Source organism: Larimichthys crocea, chromosome XV (assembly GCF_000972845.2).
Source record: "Larimichthys crocea isolate SSNF chromosome XV, L_crocea_2.0, whole genome shotgun sequence".
Taxonomy (NCBI): domain Eukaryota; kingdom Metazoa; phylum Chordata; class Actinopteri; family Sciaenidae; genus Larimichthys; species Larimichthys crocea.
Window position 1 is genome coordinate 14,610,587 of NC_040025.1, and position 21,388 is coordinate 14,631,974.

Here is a 21,388-nt window from a genome sequence, read left to right on the forward strand (position 1 = left end):
CATCATACAAACGCACACTCATTTATGTAGCATGACAGATATACACACACACACACACAACACACACACACAAAGGTCTCATCAGCACCACTAACACCTTCAAACTGACTGGATGAGTTCTCTGATATCACTTCCAAGCAAAACTGTGGATGCCCTTGTCCTCTTATCTACACACACACAGCTAAAACACATGCACACCCCTTGTGTGACCTATGGCTTGCCTGTCTTATCTATGGCAGCCTGAGGAAATGGAGCCAGACTGTCTCTGTCACCCACCTCCCAGCTAAATATAGAACCTGGAGGAAAGTGCTCTATGCACTGAGACAACCATGACCACACACAAAGCAGCTGAAAAGTGGTGTAACGCCAAGATAGTTTGGACTTTAGGCTTAGAGGAAGATGTTTTGTGACATATCTGGTCTCTGCAACCGGCACCAGCTGCCTGCTGTCACAAACACGTGCTAATACTCATGAGCACTGACAAACACACATCTATGCAGCCAACACACATGCGAAGAGACACATATAACACCCCAAACAAATCCTGACCTCCATAATGTATTCATTTTTTGCCTGACTGACAGCAGCATGCAGCACCTTTTCTCTGCTAAAACAGATTATAAGGAGAAAAAAAAAAGTACAGCAGTCTATGCATGTGTTGTAAGATCCCACCTTTGTTAGCACATGCCATCCATTTCAGATTATCTGCGAAGGCTGACTCTCGACCAATCAGGTAAGGGAATATGCGGACCTGCAGAGAGAAAGCAGATAGCTTCCGTCAGTCATTTTAATCGCATTTTGATAGGGACCCCCACACCACCATATAGAAGATAACACGGTCAATGCCAGGCAGAAGGCTCATTCTTTATCTGACAGTGATTAGCAGACCTTTTCTCCTTGTTTAATAGAGTTGATTATGGACTCATGAAAGTCTTTAAGATTTTATAAAGTTTAAATAATTCCAATCATTTTTATCACCCCAAGAAACTAAACAATTAAGGATTAACATAGAGAGGATTCAAAATAAGATAACGGTATCAAGGATCTGCAATTAAAATGAAAACAAAATGACTGACTGTGAAGTAAATATTTTGCGTTGAAAAAGCCAAATACAAGCTTTATTAGCTCGATCCAGAGAATCTTCTAAACTATCTGCTGCCAAACCCATTTTTGCCCAGCAGTGCTCAGTTGGCTCTAGCAGCAGGTGTAGTTGGCAGGTGTGTGTATGCATGTGTGTGTGTGAAAAGCAGGTTGCCAGATTGGACCAGATGCAAGCCTCTGGGGGCACATCTGCCATAGTTCCCCGTGTCTGCATTTTTCTTCTTCACCCTGACAGCATGTGTCTGTTTGTGTTTGTATGCGTATACGTATGCACACACATGTCTAAATGAGCGTATATGTGTGTCTTTATCTCATTTTGGATGACTGCTCTCAACAGAAGGGCATAAAAATTGGTAAATATAAATTATGTATCAATGTCATTTCCTTTTTGAGGAATGCTTCTGTATTAAATTATATTAATTTGTATTGTTTCATAGATGAACTCATTAATAATAATAATGATTCTAACAGCTTTAGCCGACAAAGATATAAAGCACAGACAGGCAGCTAATTCTGGGTTCTAGTTTTCTAGTATGGATATATTTATAGTCTATTGTCAAGTGTAATGAGTCTAACTGTGAATAAGTGCAGTTGTCAGACTGTCAATTTTAAGCAGCCCTCATTATCTAGATCATAATCATCCTCTATTCATACAAACCTCAGCCATTTGAATGACATTGCCAGAATGACAGGAAAACACAACAAAGCTGATAAGATCAAAACTGTTCATGTGACACAAAGGGTTAGAGCTTTGCTGCCTGTGGTTAGGCGTTTTCCTTTGCTGGTAGCCAAGACTGAGGTCAAACTACAGCAGGCTGGTTATTATATATACAAGATGTTTACACCTGACTTACACTCGGTGGAGATAAGACCTGGTACGGACTTGAGCCACAGCATCAACGTACAGATTTAGGCACAAATAAAAATACATATGAAAGCAAGAATGCAAATGCAAAGACATGCAAGTTTACACATAATCTATTTATTCAAGTACATGCATCCAGAAAGTTGTTGTTGTACATGGGTGTCTACTCATGTCCAAACAAGTTTCAGCCTGAGGCACACACCGTACCCTATAATTTTAAACACAACAATAATTGTATGCAAAAATGTTTTGCTTGTTTATGATCCTACATTATATATTTAACTCAACTCAATAATTAATTAATTTATTCTCCAGTATAAACATACAAACCTCTAAATGTAAAGTACTTCAGCATGTGTTTTAATGTCCAGGACACACAGTTACAACTCAAACAATGACAGCAAGATGTTTGTTCTGATCTTATTGATATTGCAATATGTAGCATCATCTAGGACCAGACAAGCCTCCGGTTGGTTTTTAAAACCCCAGTTGGTTTCAAAATGAAATAAAATCTATATTCATGAACATGTGTAGGGATGATTTGGTTTGTACATTGGCACTGTCTGCTGAGGCTGATTATTGTTTCATTCACCAGCAGCTGTATATACTGTAACAATGTACTCTGGCTTTTAGTTTTGTATTTTATACAACAAATTCAAAAGCAAGTAAGATAATTTGTGGAGCATGGAGTTTGTTTTATGGTCTTAGTTTGGAGATCTGGATGTGGAGAAAATAAGGCTAATTCCCATGAAAACAGAATGTAAATTTATGTAAAAAAAAAAAATGTTTTAAACTTTTCTATCAAGAACCATTAAAAAGCCTTTGATTTTGAACTGTCACTACCACGGTGGTACACAAGGCAATCGAGCTTTTAAACAAGCAAATCATGAGACCCTGATAACCTTGTGCCACACTTTCTAAAGCGAGCAGCTTATTTTATTTCTCCCTTACCAACACATCTTTTTAATCTATCTTTTGTCTTTAATGAAATTCCTTATCTCAAAGTCTGCTTTTTCTTCTACTATTACTACAAGCGGATGACCCAACACGGCTAAATGATTACAGGCCTAACTCTCATCAGTCTTGGCAAAGATTTAAGAATTGCTAATATCACTTTCTAAGTTTTTACTTACTATATTTTATCTGAACATCAATCTAGTATTTTGAGACTGATTTCAAAAGTGAGAGGACAGTTTTAGCTGCTCTCCAAGTCTAAGAGAGAGTTTGAATTGTCTGCTCATGTGGTGGTTAATTCTCTACTGTTCACACCAAGAGACACTGCTTATGAATTTTGCCATAACTGGGCAAGAGCAGGCTGGTATAGAACACATGGGGACTGTCTCCCAGGGCTCATGGTATCACCCACCTTGGCTGTTCTGTTAGCCCTGCTACATGTGTGCGACTGTGCCTTTCGTTTGTGGGACTGAGCCCAAGGACTCCCCCCTTTAAAGGGTGTAGTGCTGCAGAGTCATGTCCAGGCAATTATAGTTAGCCCTTTGCTATTGGGACAACAGAAACAATGATGGCAAAGGACGAGCATTGGAGCCTCATGATGTACTGCCAAATGGTGGCAACAGATAAGGTATGGGCAGTACACAAGGGATAGTGCAGAAGAGGGCAAAGGCAAGGCTGTGTGTAGCCCAGCATATCAATCTCCTGGAGCTGAGGGAAGTACATGTAGCCCACTTCCAAGTTTTTTTTACCTTCACCTTCAAGGTCAGTACATGTTGATAAGGACAGACAGCATGCAGCATCTTTCATCAGCTGTCAGGGCCTGTTGAGCTTCCCCTTGGCTCTGTAACATGGCCTACAGGGCGTGACACAAGTCCCAACAATCAGTGCCTCTGCAGTGATATTGCCATAGTAGCCACTTTCTGCTATATTCCAATATACTGTATGTTGGCATATGAACAAATTAAACTTATGGTATTTTTGTGTGGGCAGTCGGTCGACTCAGCCAGAGAAAGATACTAATGTGTTATGGGCCCAAAACTTTCTGAAGAACTTTTTTAGTGTATGTGCCCAATGATAAACTTTAACTGGCATGAGTCCGTGCCATCTTGGAACACCACATCCAGTTTTCATAGCACATTGATGGCACAACTCAGGTTTTTGTCCCCAAGGCTGGCTCACGTGCCAAACACAGACAATCTGTTAGAAGATCAGGTGTCTGGGGACCGTCCAGCAGGCTTCCCTCTCAGAAGGTTGAAGGAATTTGGCGCGACTACAGACAGGAAATGATCAACCTTTTTAAAAGGAAGACCACCACTGCTGTTCTAATCAATGCCATATTTTGTCCAGCTTTTCCTATTGTATTATTTGGCCCTTTAAAAAGGTAGTGAAATTCCCAATTCACCACCATTAATTGTTACCCATTTTAGATGAAAGTGCTGCTCTACCAAAATTCAACTAAGACTTTTATGTGGTGCGTTGCTGGAGGCTGTTTGATATGACTGAACTGTTAAAAAAAGAAAACCTAATTATTCTCTCTATACTTGTTTGTAGTGTTAGTATTTTTTCTCTATTTTGCGTTGCACCCTTGCTTTGTATAATTTTATGTGGCAAAACAACAACCTAAAAGATAATGTGAGACCAAGTGAGACCTGGTGATAAAGCTTTGAACTGACACAAAAACAATAAAACACCATCCTACGACAACTGTAGCAACAATTTGAGCAGTCAAAGCCTCAACTATAGATTAAGATTAGCTTGGGAGAACACAGGAAATGAATAGGACAAAATGTGGACACATGCACAGTATGTATGTAACATTCTGGGAAGAGTATCATTACCTGTCATTTAAGCACAGAGATTATAGCTCACAAGTGTTTGTGTGGGTGTGCAAACATTTTTTGTGCGATGCATATGCAAGTGTGGGCACATACTGTATTAAATGGAGGGGAATGCACATTTTCTTAGGTGTAGGTGTTTGAGTGTGTATATGTCTGTCTTATTCTAACTCAATTTTTGGGATCAGAAATAAACACCAGTTCAGTTAAAGTCTCAGAGACTTATGGTCTTACATAAACTAAATAAACTGTATCCCTCTGTTTTGACATAAAAGAAAAAAGTCATTGTGGAATATGTTTCAATATTTTTGACTTCATCAGTAAATGCTGTTTTTAATGGCAACACTTGATGATCTTCTGATCTTTTCTCTACAGTTTTTTGGAATAAATGCCATCTGTATTCAGATATCCGATAACTTATTTACATTCAGCCTATGTTCTCAGTGTGATGCTATACAGTGGCGAAGCTGTAAGGCTGGTTGGAAGGAAGCCATTAAAAACCAGCAGCAGTGTAGACAGCGAGAGAGTGACAGAGACCGAAGACTTCTATTATCAGCGGGGCTTCTCCTAAATGGAACTATCTAGCAGCCTTGTCCCCTCTCCGCACACTGCTGTTCAGCCTTGAGGCAGGAGTGAGAAAAGAGGGGGGCAGTTGGTTGCGAACAGGGACCACCAGACACACATAAACACGTCAAAACACAAGTGCAGCATTTGTGATAAGAAATAGTTAATGCAGAGGAACATATGCTCAAACAGATTCATTTAAAATTGGCTAATAATGTGTAATAAAAGACTTACCTGAAGCAGTGGAACTTTGTACTACATCTGTACCCCTACAGTCACATCCATATGCATGCTTGTATATGAACGTGCATTTGATGTATGAATTTACCATTGCCTTTAGTACAGTATTTCTATCCTCAGCCTTTTAAGGGTAAAGACCCTGTGAGCTTGCTTTCACAGAAGAAAATGACCTAAGAATAACCCTTTTTCTTCCCCTCCATCTCCTCTCTCCTCCCATTTTATTTCATGGCCTGTCAGAAGAGCACCACAATTACCTTGCAGGACAGCAGAGAGACAGTTCAGTCCTCAGAGACAGGGCCATATTTAATTCTGTTTTAAAGCCCTCTAAAAAGACCCCATACTGGGCCCGCTCAATACCTTCTACATGTCAAAAACGTTCTCGAACAACTCAGCCAGATACTAATATTTATACTAAAATGTGAAAAAAACATGTATCCATATGGGATACACTTTTTCTTTTAGCATAGTACTTCTCACTCTTTTTCTTGACTGGTGTATTTGAGAGAGACTGAAATAGCTCTTAAAGTATCCATTTAAAGTGATGTCAAATGGATCTATTTCCTAGTAACACATTTTTGGACAGTGCTTTCTCAACAGCAAGTTTAAAGAGGCATTCATAGCCACATGAGGGAATTAGTCCACTGCTCTTCAGTGCTCATCCTTTAATTTGGATACAAGGTTGCAGGTTCATGAAGTTGTGAATGAGGCGTAATGGGAAAATCGAGCTTTACAACAGTCATGGAACTACATTTGCACAGTAAAGTGATGTGTGTTTGTGTGTTCAATACACTACCTTCCTCTCTGGCCAGTTGTACTTGGCAAAGATGGCATCATATGTGTCCACTGCCCCATCTGTCACCAACATAATGGCCTGGCTACACTCACTCCCCCTCCCAGTCTCGTTGAACTACACACAGAGAGAGTGAGTGAGAGAGAGAGAGAGAGAGAGAGAGAGAGAGAGAGAGAGAGAGTAAAGCCAGTTTAAAATCTACTTCTTTTAAACACTTAAACACAAGACAGTTCCTAAAACTTTTTCCCTTAGAGGGCCAAACTGAAACTCAATGATGACCCAAATACACACATATTGAATCTTTTTGTTGAGATGCAAACTGTTTTTCCAACCTTTATTTATACTCGAGAGATTATTGAGGGGTCTTATTTAGATGACATCAAGTCAATAACAAAAATAAAGACAACAACAAAGAGATATAACAACAGAGAAAAGTTAGATAGAGTTGGATAATTAAATGCAGATGCGTAAAAGGCCTTAAAACTTTGCAGGCAAGATAATTTGATAGATAAATTCATTTAAATTAGATGTCCTACATATTTAAAGAGCATTTTTTTACCTCACAAAAATAAAACAGCATAAACATTCATTTATTTAATGATTTATTTTTAATTCATTTTATTTACTGGAAAGATGTAGCAGGCCAAATCAAACCTTATGTGAGACCAACTTTGTGCAGCTCAATATCTAGTTTCTTCCTATTAAGGAATGTAATCTGTCTTTATATAACTTACCTTTGTCATGAATGCTAATTCAATTTGTAAAAGAAAATCTAATAACTTTAAATATCTTCTCCTGCACTCAACATGCATGCATACCTTTAGAGGGCATTATAACCTAAGATTACAGAGAGAGGCCATTAAGCAAAAAAGAAACATTTATCATTGTAATGTACACTTAGAAAGACACATGTTGTTGAAATATGAGCATTTACAAGGTAAATGTGTATGTGTGTGTGTGTATGCGAGGTTGGATTAATTGCTTATTCAAAATGAGGAGATGTCAAACCAGTGACCTGACTCATCATGTGTTGTGTTTACTTGTTGTTGTTGTTTTTTGCATTATTCTGTTGATTTAGCTGTTAATTACAGTACAGCACACTAATTCATTTTGTGCATAAAACAGTGTCTTTGTGTGTGTACATGTGTGTGTGATCATGCATAAGTGTATAACTTACATCACTGAGAAGATTGAAGGCCTCAGTCAGAGCTATGTCTAACATACCAATGCCTTGAGCAAACAGCTTGTCGAGGTGCTCCCGGAAATGCTGGGAAAATAAAAATTTGGGGAGGAAACACTATGGTTACATTGACAAGAAGCCAAAACACAGAGGGAGACAGAAATGGAGGTCATTATTGACTATTATGGAGAAAAAAAAAAGGCGAACACAGGGGATAGCGGCAGTACAAACGATAAAAATGCATAGATATTGATTTAATTTACTCATAACACAGAGAAACATCATATTTCACTGAACTTGATTTACCATCATTTGTGGGTGAACGGAGATTGCACCAATGGTCTAATAGGCTCTTTAACTCAGCCCTGAGCCAGTTTTTGCTGTAAACTGCCACATTATCTTGGAGTGAAATGTCACATACTGAAAGAACTAAAATGACCTGTTTCCCCCCCGCCTCCTCTTTGCTGAGAACCATTCAGTCTAGTGTATATGCAAATGTGTGTGCCTGATCATGTCACATGATGGTGCCACACAGGGTACATTATCTCTGTGGCAATTAATGCTGAGTTTAATGCCGTCAACAACCTAACAGGTGTCATGTGGATGTCTCATTATTTGCAACAGCCCGGAGGAGAAGCCCACTCACACACACACATGCACACAGATGGACAAAGCCTATTATCCAGTTCAATCTATTTTTAGCTATTTAGATCCAGTTGTTGGCATTTTCGAAACATTTCCTGTTGACTTTAGCTCTCTCCATCTACCTGCAAAACATTTCCACCTAAGGAGGTGAGCAATCCTCTTACATACTGCCATATTAGCAGTGTTGACAGAGGTATTACACACAACATATGACCGTGTCTCTCACTATTTAGGGTCTGAGAGACCTACCCATGTGTGTCCTCATCTTTCCCAGCCTCTTATTCTTGTAGCCTTTCCCTTACACCCAATCTACATTCATCCCCTTGAGTCTTCTGCTCCTTACTGATGGGAGGAGAAAAATCTCTCAACACAGGGGGCCCAAGCAGTGTAAGCTTGCTCACTTGGGAGCAAATGCACCCAAACAACACACAGACACAGGCACCATAAGCATCAGCAGCATAGAAGAAAATATGTGCACAAAAACAGCCTCCAGCGTCCCTAACAACACCCCCATATGGCAAAAAGACACAACCTTTCGTTTGATGTGGATAAAAAGGTTAATCGGCTCCAACAAAAGGCTGTACCCTGGAGCACAGCAAACTTTACCCACTGCATGTGTGTGAGTGTGTGTGTGTGTATGTCTGTGTATGATCGAAGTGATTTGTCTCAGCACAGCGGGCTATGCTCAATCCCTAGTGCAGCAGTGTTCTTAAGTGGCAGATTTAGAAAGTACATGTGTGCAGGCAATGCTGAAATGTGGCAAGTCTTTTGTGCTTCAATACAAGGCTCTTACATGTACACTGGGCATCAAATTCTTCAACGCTGCAGGCATCTTTTATATTAAAAAATAATCACGATTACACACTTTTTATGGCAAGCTATCGCACAGGTGCAATCTGATAAATACATAAAAAAGAGAGCAGAAAATATACTCTGGGGAGCAGTGATGTGTGCTGATGTGAACTGGTTCCAACATGAAATCAACAGGTATTAGAATGATAAAAAATATAATGTTCAACATGCATTTGAATAACTACCCATGGTTGTGCTGGCATTGGCTGATTTCAAAGTCAGCTTCAGGCCATACTACCATTGTACCACACCATTTCGTCGCTCTGCATTTGGGCAATCAGCCTTCTCTGTGAAACCCTCAACTCAGTGGAATGCCCTACCTGACGAGATAAAGAGCTGCAGCTCCATCAGTACATTTAAAACCAAAAGTCTGCTAAAGGATACTCAGCTCTGTAGCCACTGACATCATGGGTGTATGTTACGTGCTATTATGTGTAACTTTGTATTTTGTATTTTGTATTATGTGTCCTGTGTGTTTTTTTACTTTGTACTGTTTGTTATTGTGCTGTAATGTGTTTTAATTACTGTGGTCCCATTAAACAAATTAATAAATAAATAAGCCCTGTTGTTGCATCCATTTAAAATCTGGAAAGACGGCTTGGTTAAGACTGTGCTAATTTGGTTAAAAAAATAAGAGAATTTAGGACTCAAACCCTTTAAATACAATAAGTGAAAATATTAAAATAATATACCTACATACATGTCTAATACTGTTTAAACCAGATTCAGACAGTTCTAATCTAGATATTAATGATGGTTGAGCTGTAAATGAACCATTTATTCTGTCTGAATGCACTCACCTTAACAAAATTCCAACAAAAGATTGAGACTCACATTTCAGAGGACTTCCTAACAACAATTAGCTGTAAATTATGTGGAAAATCATGAGTGCTTCCATTTAGAGCTTTAAATAGCCTGGAACTTTTGTATATGTGAGTAATAATTAGACAGGATAGATTTCACTTTTACATGCCCGCTGACAAGTCGCATTAGATAAATAACTATTCACAGTAATATATTCAAATTAATGTCTGTGCCATGGAAGTTTGACATCAGGTATTTTCAGCATGACCCAGTTGAAGTTTGGGTATGAAATAACAGATTCTGGAAAGACAGATCTGTAAGTTTAAGTCACTTTCTTCCCCCCAGCTGAAGTAAAAGACATTAGCCTTATCTACTGGCACAGATTGTCTTCCCCTCTTAGCTGGCTGACTCACACAACATTAAACTACCATCTGGAATTAAACACATAATGCTAATCCATATGCATAAGTGTACACTCACTTAGAAATAAACATAAATTAACTTAAACACCAACAGGCACACAAACAGATATGAATACACATGGAACGCTAAAGTATTATAGTATATAGAAAGTAGTCCATGCATTTGCTTGTAAACAGCTGCGTCCTCGAGGTTTGTCCTGAACTAGAAGTAATAGAGGTTACTGAATTTAATTCATTTATCATTTGAATGATGAACTATGGATGAATTTAGAAGAGTTTGAATTTTTAGACTGCACCTGGAGCTAGAGCCTATACTGCAGGCAATAGAGAGCAGCATAGGCTCAGAGATGAATGAGAATCATGCCATAGTAATAGCAGGACTCTCACATGTGACATCTTGTTGAAAACGTCTTATATGAACAGTCCAGTAAGTATACTTACACATTAACACAGTTGAACGTGCAAACATTCACTGCCCTAATTTAAATCTGATTTTGCACAACTTCCCTCAGAGCCACAAAAGGTTTTATACACAGTAGTATTTCTTTGTGACTTTCTGACTGATGTGTAAAATCAGTGGAGTTCTCCTTTAAGGACACCAGCCACCGAGCCCTGTCCCTACTCTCTCTTACCTGACATCTGGAAATCACTTTCAGAGTGTCACCACTCACACCACCCTGCTCAGAGACACTTTCATTGCAGGCGTAACAGGTCATGCACACACCCTCGCTCACACACATGGGAAGTGAGGTGCAATACTTGCTGTACCATACCTTTACTGATATGCCAGTGACTTCTTTTCATATTGTTTTTAAATTTAGACTGCCTCGGTATAATAATTTTATTGTGCAGATCCCTACGGTTCCTATATAACAATAAATAATACGCTGTCAACTTCAAATTACTTTTTACTGTTACAAATCACTTGCAGATGCATTCTTTTTACATATTGTCCTTCTAGTAGACCTGAATTAGAGCCTCCAATGCAAGAAAAACATCACTGATATCTAATTAACTGTAACAGGAGAAAACAATAAGAGATGAAGAAAGAAAGACTTACATCTTTGTTGGTGACATCTGCTTGGACCAGAGTTCCATTTAGGCACGGCTCCACATAATGTAATTCCTCATTGTACTGAAAGAATACACAAGGTTAATTAACATCATCATTTTTGGCACTCTACTGTATATAGAAATGTTAAATCTAATGTTTAAAAATATAAAACGTGAAGATGTTAGAAACTTCGCTCATCTTGATGAAAAGCGCACACACATATACACACATTGCACAGTACACAATGTAACCAGTGCCTGCCATTCTGTGATAATACTCACCATTTAATGCATGAGTATGAGTTAGACTTCAAAGTCCAAGCAAGAGAATGGAAGTGTGTTCTTCTAAAGCCAGCAATTTTGCCCAAATATGTGTATGTACAGTGCATACACGCGTTGACGGACACACACAGATGCATATGCACAAACCTCAATGTATAAGATAGACTTTCACTCTCACTGCAGATATTTTCGACAGAGTCCATAACAAATTTTACAAAACTGTCTTCTATGGAGAAAGCCCTTCATGTATAGAGAAAGTAACACAAAATAAAAGAAGAAAGAATAAACAGATGAGTCAAAATGACACATTGGGTAAAGCAATATGTTTTCACCTGATTGTCCAAATCCTCCTTTTCTTTATTTTTCAAAAGAATAATTTTCAAAATAAGATGATTAGGATATCAAATGATAATGAAGCCTTTGTTCTGTAGAGAAAAAGGATGGAGGCTGGCAAAGTGACTAGCAACGTTTTGATGTGAAATGGCATCAGACACACACATGTGCAAGTGCATGGTCACGTACACACACATACACACTTCATCAGCCTGAGATGCGATAACAGTGGTGGGGTGCCCGAGGCGGGATCCAATCAGAACTGTCTCTTTTGCAATTCAAATCTTCATTCAGCTGACTGCTAATTGGTTGTGAGCGTGACAGGAGAGAAAGCTGATTCGTTCCGGCATTTCCTCTGATCTAAGGACGCAGGGATCTGGGCCTGTGTGTTAGTGTGTGTGTGTGTGTGTGTGTGTGTGTGTGTGTGTGTGTGTCTAAAAAAAACAGAGGCTAAGTAGTTTATGTACCCTCTTCACAGTTATATGAACATTTGTTTGGACTTACAGCAATGATGTTAAAAAAGTCATCATCTCCAAGAGTGTCCAATATGGAGGAGACAGTCTGCCTGGCGATGGTCAGCCTGAGGCCTTTCATACTGCCACTGACATCCACCAGGATGACCACGTCCTTCGGAGAGGTGGCAGCCTGGATGTACCATTTCCGGTTACGACAGTCAAAAGCTATGACTCCGTGTTCATCTGGTTTCCACTTGATCCCTTGAAGACAGAGAGTCAGCATCCGAGTCAAATACAAACAAGATACTGCAATAGTGCTAGAGCTGCATAAATTTTGTGAAAGGAAAACAAACTGTTACTTTGGCTGAAAGAGGAAAAAGGGGGCCAGGAAATCTGTTCTTCAAGCCCTGAAGGCTTGCTGCCAAAGCACACTGCTTTTTCTGTCACAACAGAATTTCTCTAAAACATTCATCATCTGCTTTTGAAAACTTCCTCTGCCTCCAACTATGCTATTTTTAGAGACTCAGTTCACCTGAATTACATTTTTCTCGTTTCTAGTGCTATCTGGCCATGCACATAGAGATTTGAGATTTCTGCTGCCACCCTAGTACAGTAAAAGTGAAGGTAGTCCTCAGAGCACAGAAAGATTCAACGGCAACATCCCTTTCTCGAAACTATTCCCATGTGAAAATTGAACTGAATAATCCACAGAACACACTGTTTTTGTAGGAACAGTTTTTTTTTCTAATTCTAATTCTGGTGAATGTTACAGACCAGAATAGAATAAACTTAGTTGCAGTAATGACTTTGGAGGCTTTCAGGTCATAAAAATAACAATGGACAGTGAAGGAGGCCTTTTGATAGTCAGAGCTGCGAAGAATATCGAGTATATATCAGATATAGACTGGGTTGAAGCGTGATATTCAAAAGGCATCATTAAAATACTTGTATGCAAGTTCAAGAGGTCAAAAGATAAAAATAGGAAAGAAAAGAAGAGATAAAGAAGAAGAAGAAAGAAGATGTCCTCATATTATGTACCTCATAGGATATATATTCATCAATTCCATTCAGTAAGTTACTTTTCTTAATTATGCTACTTATTATTCATTCCACTTCACCTGAAAATATTAATATTACCCATCTTCTTCACCCACTCACTAATCTCCACAGACTCTCTCACTTGTCTCTCTTTACCCCCCTCTCCCGTCTTCTATCTACTCTCCCCCCGCCTCTTCACTCTCACCCTGTTAGCCTCCAGTCTCTAGCTGTCAGTCACTGAAGATTCCCACATACCCCTCGTTCTGCTTTAGGGAGACAGCAACTTAATTACAAACACACACACGTACGCACACCTACACACAACCAAATACACATCCACCCTCACAAACAACCACACACTTACCTGGGTACTGCCTGAAAAAGCCTTTGGCACTGCCAAAGTATTGCCATATGAGTGATGGGTCTCTCTCAAAGTTATCCACAAACACTTTATTCAAGGCCTCGGACCAGTACACTCCGTTGACAATCGCAGAGTCTATGGTTTGAAGGGCAAAACAAAGAGAGACAAAGATAAGTATGGAGCGGCGAGGAAAAAAAAAAAGGTTAACTTTGCTTTACAGTCCAGGAGTTTGGAACAAGCATTCTGAAGTGCCAGCTCAAACACTCATATTGTATCATACACTGCACATCCACAGAGCACTATCAGGACCTCTTCATTGCACAGGGAGAAGTGGAAAAGTGGAAAACATGTAATTTCTGTTAAATCACTAGATCAGGTAAAGTACATATTATTTATGGCCTGCTAGGATTTGGCTTTTTTGGTTGACATAACACAGCATTTGAACTTTAAGGACATAACTGCTGGTGTTACATATTTGTAGATGTGACACAAAATATTACTTTAAACTGAAATGTTAACATTGCATTACTCATAATAAGTCCTGTTTAGAATGAACATAACACCTTATGCAAGTTGAACGTATTTCATACAATTTATTCTTTATTCTTTGTTAAAAAAAATGAAAAGTGCATTTCTATGTAACTTTTATTGGTATTTTTTCATTTATTAAATGTTAGTGTTGGCCCCGGGCATCTTCACATTGTGAAATCTGGCACTCTTTTAAAAAAGTTTGGACACCTCTGCTCTAGATAGTTTCAAGCTCTTTCTCTAGCTCGAATGCAGTTTCTGCATTCTGGCTACAGCAACTGCACTGTGACTCAGTAATATGAGTCAGTGTTGTCGTCAAGACCACAGAAAGCAAGACCAAGAATAGAGTGTATCAAGACTGAGTCAAGACCGGGACTTTAGGGGGTCGAGACCAAGTCAAGAACAAGACCAAGGCAAAGAGAGACTGAGTCAAGACCACAACTAGACAGTATGTAGTCTACTTAGGTAGCTAACATGTAGATACTACTACTGCTGCTACTTCAGCACCACAGACAGCGATACACAGCACAGCTAGGTTACTCAAACTTCAGAGCCACGATCAGAGTCGTACATTCTCACTTGTACAAACCTCAGTCAGATAAAGGATCTCTGCCTGTGCACAACTAATAGTTTAGTAGCTGCTGGTTCGGTTAACAATGAGCTACTTTTAAATCATATATTTTAATGCATTTAATTGGTAATTCATTTATTATATTGGTTGACATAGATATATAACATAGTAATACATATTGATAGACAGACAGACATACACCTAGTGTAACAGAGATACTATATTTTATTCCTATAAGCTATGATTTTAAAACACATTATTAAAATGAACTAGAAAGCTGGAAGAACACATTTTGCTAGCAAACTGCAGTATGCTTTTGCATTTCTTAAGCATTATTATTATGTAAGTTCTATGGCAATCATTTTGGAGGTAAAAAATCTGCCAAGAAAATGAAGTTATTACAGCCTTTGCATAAATTATACAGTTGCTTCAACTTCACTGTTTCTTAGACTGCTCTGTGCCTTTGTAGGTCAGTATTACTGTGTGTCTGCATGTATGCTCATGTGAGTCTACACACTACGAATATAGCTTTTGCCTGTCCAAACTAATTGTGGTATATGGTGGGACATATTCAATTATTGGAGATTCTTTTCAATTTAAAGGCTGAGAAAACCATGAATGTAACTGTGCCTAGTGACCAGACACCTGAGCCTATCACAGCTGCTTAGTATCAGAAGGCTGCTTGGTTCAAAGGCAGGTAAGATGGAAGTGGAAAAGGATGAACAGACAGACAGACAAAATCATACAGTAAGACACACAGACAAAAGCCTTTAGAGAGAGAGAAAGAAAGGAAATCCAGGAAGACAGACAAAACTGCAAGCAGATATTACTAGGAGACAGCCAGACAGACAAGTAACTAATGGACAGAGAGAAAGACATGTAGATAACAGATTTTCCATTATCTCCGATGCTGGCAACATTGTTCTGCTGTCAACAGTCATGCCAATAAGCCATGATTGAATTAGTCTTCTGGAAGCTAGCACACTAAAGCCCTCTCTTGATAGTAAACACCCATCCACCTCTACGAAGTGGAGTGGAGAGGAGGCTGGATTTGATCCAGACTCCATTTACACAACAATACAGTCACTTCTGGTGCAGTTTGAGTGTCTATTACAATCTGAACTCGTAATGATGAGAGAGAGAGAGAACGGGCTCTACTTTCCCCCTAAGCTGTCATTTAAATTCACCTCAACTAATGCACTCCTTAATTCAATCTGATCAAAGAGGCTCCCATGATTCGAAATATTCACATGCACGTGTACATAGATTAAAAATATGTAGGTTTACTGCTGCCCCATTCAACTTCACTTTATTAGGTTACTTATGATGATTAGGGAGGAGGGTTTTAACAGGAGCGAGTGGAGAAGCATGAGTTAGGAACAGGACATAAGTGAGAAAGGATAGATGTGTGTACGAGCACATGTGGACACGTCAATGTGAACATGAGTATAAAGAGAAGTCTATGGACATTAAAGTGTATCGACCTGCTGTTAAGTGTAAACGCGTTCACTGCATCCATGGTACATGTTCCTGTCATTGCACCCTCATGAAGTATGATGGTGTGGGCTGTGTTTTGTTTGCGATGTGAGTTTGGAAGATGGATGTCTGATGTGGTGTGTTCCTCCTGTGATTAATCTCCAGGAGCATGCAGCTCTCTGCTATCATGGACTTAACCTCTAATTCATCATTCCTGCCACAAAAACAGCTATGAAGTGCACAAACACTACAGCCAGCTCTTCAGCACCATAAAAAAAAAAAGAAAACGTTCAGAGGACAGTGACCTGCTATGATGCACGTGGAAGGTACAGCCATATTTAGAGCCTCTTCCTTTATTACAATGACGTCAATCAGATACATGCAGACTCAGATTAAAGGGAAATTTCTCTGTAACTTGGTACCACAACATAACTTTATATAACTTGATTGTATTATTATAAGTCAGTGTGCAGTGTTTTGGCATCTGATAAGGTTTTAAATCAGTGGATGTGTTGCTAAAACGGGACTTCCTGGATCATATTTCCCCACACAAATGGTGGCTCTTGTGTTGTATTTAGCACAGTGCTATTTTGAGTCTGAACACCTGCTAATTTCTTGGTTGAAAGCAGGGGATTTATAACATTTAAAACATGTCAGTGCTTGAGCAAACATAAGAGAGACATTAAGATTATTTTGTCACGATACTAATAATATAGTAATAATAGAAATACAGATTTACAAATTCACTCTAAAGGTTAGCATTTTAAAAATGTTTCCAAAAGTTTTAAAGAATCGTTCACAAACGATTTCTTTCCCCGAAGCCAAGCCTTTTCAGAATCATTTTGCAGAACTTGGCCCACCAATGAGCTCCCTGCAGTCCCAATACATCCACGTTATCACTACCAGTGAACAAAGCCTGCAGATCTAAACCTCCTAAAGCTGTGGGTGTGTGTGTTTGCAGTTCCACACATTTGCCTGTGAATTAAATCAAAATTACTCTCCCTCTCCCTGTATCGCTCTGCCAGCCTCACTCTCCTAGCTCTTTCATTCAATTTCTTTCCATTTCATTCTCTCCCTCCTGCCACTTTCACTTGCTTTTTTTCTTTTTTCCACCTAGCGGTAATTAATCTGTTGCTCAGACCTTCCATCAGTCTGACTTAACCTACTTTCTTTCTCATTTACTTTCTCTTCCTTTACTCTCTCTCTCCATATAATTTCTTTGCCTCTGGTAGCTGGGTTAAGTCGACATGACATTCACTCTGTCCACTGAGCATACAAGTCCGTGACTTCATTGGTTGGACTTGAATGGATGGTAAATTAGCAGAATGTCTGATTATTTAACTGTTAATTAAGTCAGTGTGTGGCAGGGATGATCCAAAGAGTTACAGTTAATGAACTCAAGTCCTGCTCCTGAAAAGACACCCATGGCACACTGACTGGACTGATGTTCATTCTTAGATCTGGGTTCCCTATGTGCAAATGCAAATTCATGCAATTCAGCAACATATCAGTTCCTGAGAGGCTAAGATGTGTAGACATTTTTTGATGATGGTGCACAGTTATCAGAAATTACAGATGAACATACCTTTGTTGTACATGTTGGTGGGCACCTGGACCACACTGAGACTGAGGTTGACTGACAGGTTGTTGAAGTGATCATTGGGTTGCAGGATGAATTCTCCTCCCAACTCTACGCTGTTACCCACCTCGTCCACCTCATTGATCAACACTGCATTGAAGTATTCATACTGAAAGAGACGAAGAGAAGACAGAACGAGAGTGAGCGATGAGATTCCACATACAATTAAATCTGTATTCTTCATTCAGAATCATGTTTCTCAGTGTCAATATGTTCCACTTGCTGAATTGTGTTATCGCGAAATAGAATGACTGGGTCACTCAAGTGCTGAGTCAGGAGTAGATTGAGAACTGAGGTAACCTGAAGCCCTGGATCATCCCTGACGTGCATGTTGTTACAGTGGAAAGCTGCTGAGTTGACAAATCTTTCCTCAAGCTCTAACACTCCCTTCCTAGCTAGATTCTTCATGTGATGCTCTGCTTCTACTGTATTTTTAGTACTGTGCATACTGGGGAGACTATTAATAAATCATAGAGCTAGATAAATATAGAGCACATGGCTGCCTGCATCCCAAAGGCTCTAAAGTCTGAGTAACCACACAGAGGCACAGCCTGCAAAGCTGATGCAGAACCAGCGACAACAAAGAGATGAAGATACTCATATGAGTAAAATGGAAATGTGACATTTTAGAATAAAAACCAAAAGGCGTGTATGTTTACATGAAATGAACTACACGTGCGTACTTAACAGTATGTAAATTTGAGCTATTATGACATTTCAAGACGTTTCATCTATCTTTTTATCTGCAAATCTTTTTTCAGTTTAGTCATGAATGTTGTAGAGAAATTGCTGAAGTCAAAGGTCAACGGTGATGTCAGGAGGGAAGAAAGCATTCAGGAGCCTCTGATGTCTTATGCTGTAAAGATTATTGACGCTTGGCCAAAGAGAATTAGAGACACTCAAAGTACATCAGAAGGGCATGAGTTGGTCTCACATTCTCCCGGACTCATGCTGGTGCTCAGACTTTAAACTACAGATAAGACAACAAATGCTATAGACCCAGAATTAGTAGAGAATGTTTTACCAGGTTACTGTCACCGTCAGCGATTTCTATTCTGGAGACACTGTTATCTGTTTATCTTAATGAAACATCAATGGCAAGCTATCTATTACTGTATGTGTAGGAAGACAACATTAGGTCTCTTCGACCCTGGACACCACAACGTTGAGATAGGCAGGCACCTGCTGTTCTCAAGCAATTGCTGCTTAAATAAAAGTATATTTTACTGTTCTTACTGTCAGTTGCAATGGCTGCAGCAGCCATTCAATCCCTTGCGGTGAAAGGGGTGATTGCATGGCTTAAGGCCACATTGATTGAAGTCCAAGTAAAGGCTGAATCGTGGGCACAGAAAACTGCATAGAGTACACATTCAAAAGTCACTGTACCTTATCTATTCATCACCAAATCCTGACACCAGCCATTCTTTATTGTGCTACCATTCACCTGGGTAGATGGTTTCTTCTATATGTCTAACTAATCCCACCACCCTCTCTATTCAAGCGACCAGTAACCTTCATTTGGGCTAAGTCTTCCCAGTTCCTCCTGAAGGGAACACCATCATCTCCTCAGCCTCGTGCAAAACACAGATAAAGCCATCAATTAGGCTGGCAAACGCAATGCCTATCGGTGTAATTAATCAGCCCTGATTAGGCTTATTAGCCTTTTATCAAGGGGAACACTGTCATTTCAAGGTGAGCACAGTGTTGCATATTTCTGCCAATATTTCCCCTCTTCTCTTTCACCTTGCTCTCTCAACAACTGTGTGTACACAAAACCTACAATGTGTTTTTCAAAAGGAATATACTCTTACTTTCTGTGCGAGAAGTGACAAAGAAACAATATACTGTATTGTAAAAATGAGCGAGCTGGGAAGGCCAAAGGGTAGTGAGAGTCAAAAGACAAACACATGCCAACCTTCCGGACAATGGCAGTCAGTATAGGGCACAGGTTTCTTCAGCATCAGCATTTAGCTCAGTACATGACATTAGTATGCAACTCGCTTTTGGGTCTTGACCCACCAGTTGTGAAAATCTGATGTACATTGACCTTTACAATGTTTCGGATACCAGCCATTTTCAACAGTCAATAAAGTACCTATGCTTTTCTCCAGCAAAACTGAGTGAACAGAATCCAAATGAGTTGACTTTGACAAGGACTTTTTTATTTGAGTTTTGCTATGTTGCTTTGGAGAAAACATTCAACCTTGAGCTTTTGAGGATAGACAGAAAGATTAACAACCAAGTAAGTGAGAGGAAACTTTAAAAATGGCTACTTTACTACAGGCTAACTTTTGATAAGGATTATATTAATAATAATTGTATAAGGGTAATTGTATTTAGGGTAAAAAAACAACAAACAGAAAGCAACAAAATGGGAAAAAAAACATCAACATAAAAGCATTACAGTACAGTACAGACAAAAGAGGTAAGCACATGAAAGCAAGAAGACAGAGGAGAAGAAAGGACAAAGGATAGATGACAGTCACAGGACAGGACAATAGCATAAGAGGACATGCAAGGATTATATAATATGATACAATACAATAAGACAGGACAGAATAGGAAACGTAAAAATGTAACTGGATATGACAGAACTGGACAAAAGGAAAGGGCAGTACCGGGAACAAGAGAATATGAAGAGCCAAGAAAAATGATCAAACAGCTGTATCAGCTGTGTACGTGACATATTTGGTTACATTAATGTAGCTATAATCAATATTTTGATATCAACAACAGATTATATGAGTACTTGTATGTGAAAAGGTAATATTTATCGGAATTAACCCTAAAAAAAAAAACTTGAGCTATGAGTCCAGTTCCAAACACCAAAGTTAACGACTAGCTAATGAATTGGTGAATGTATTAAAGTATTTAGCCACTAAAGAGCAAGATATTTCCGAGCGCTAAAAGGGAATTGAATGCTAAAATTACTCTATCAGCTGAATGTGGAAAAAGACAACTAAATGTTGGCTATATCAGCTTTAAAGAGGATAATATGTGTTGTGTTCACAGCTTTGTTTCACTGAGCCTAATATCAGATGCAATTTTTGTTATATATGCAATTATTGTTATGCAATTTTTGTTATATTATTATATTATATATTAAATAAGTACCTTGAGGTCTTGTCTGCGTTTGAACTGTGATCAGAAAACTGTTGCCACTGACATGAGAGACTGTCCCCTGACATAAAACTCGGGTGAGGTTGCAGGATTCATGACCTTCAGGCAGTGGAAAACTCTGGCAGAGTTTCTTAATGCAGAGAACTGCTTACGTGTCCAATTCACCGATCTCGTCCCTGCTATGCAGCTGACCTCTCTTCCTCTGGCAACCATGTCTTTATTTCCTGCCAAAACAGGGCCATAGTGTCCACAGACAGCCTTAATTACACCTGATTATCAC

At 39.2% G+C, this 21,388-nt stretch overlaps 1 protein-coding gene across 2 annotated transcripts in view; it reads right to left on the reverse strand.

Moving 5' to 3' along the window:
* The window catches only part of cacna2d3a (calcium channel, voltage-dependent, alpha 2/delta subunit 3a), a 108,168-nt gene that overhangs the window by 44,265 nt on the left and 42,515 nt on the right, over nt 1-21,388 (reverse strand). For both annotated transcript variants that reach the window (XM_027288836.1, XM_027288835.1), the window contains exons 5-11: nt 17,935-18,097; nt 13,778-13,909; nt 12,425-12,636; nt 11,313-11,387; nt 7,527-7,616; nt 6,353-6,466; nt 673-751 (exon numbers count right to left, since the gene is read on the reverse strand). In XM_027288836.1, coding sequence (XP_027144637.1) covers nt 673-751; nt 6,353-6,466; nt 7,527-7,616; nt 11,313-11,387; nt 12,425-12,636; nt 13,778-13,909; nt 17,935-18,097 — 865 coding nt within the window. The remainder of the gene's footprint in view (nt 1-672; nt 752-6,352; nt 6,467-7,526; nt 7,617-11,312; nt 11,388-12,424; nt 12,637-13,777; nt 13,910-17,934; nt 18,098-21,388) is intronic.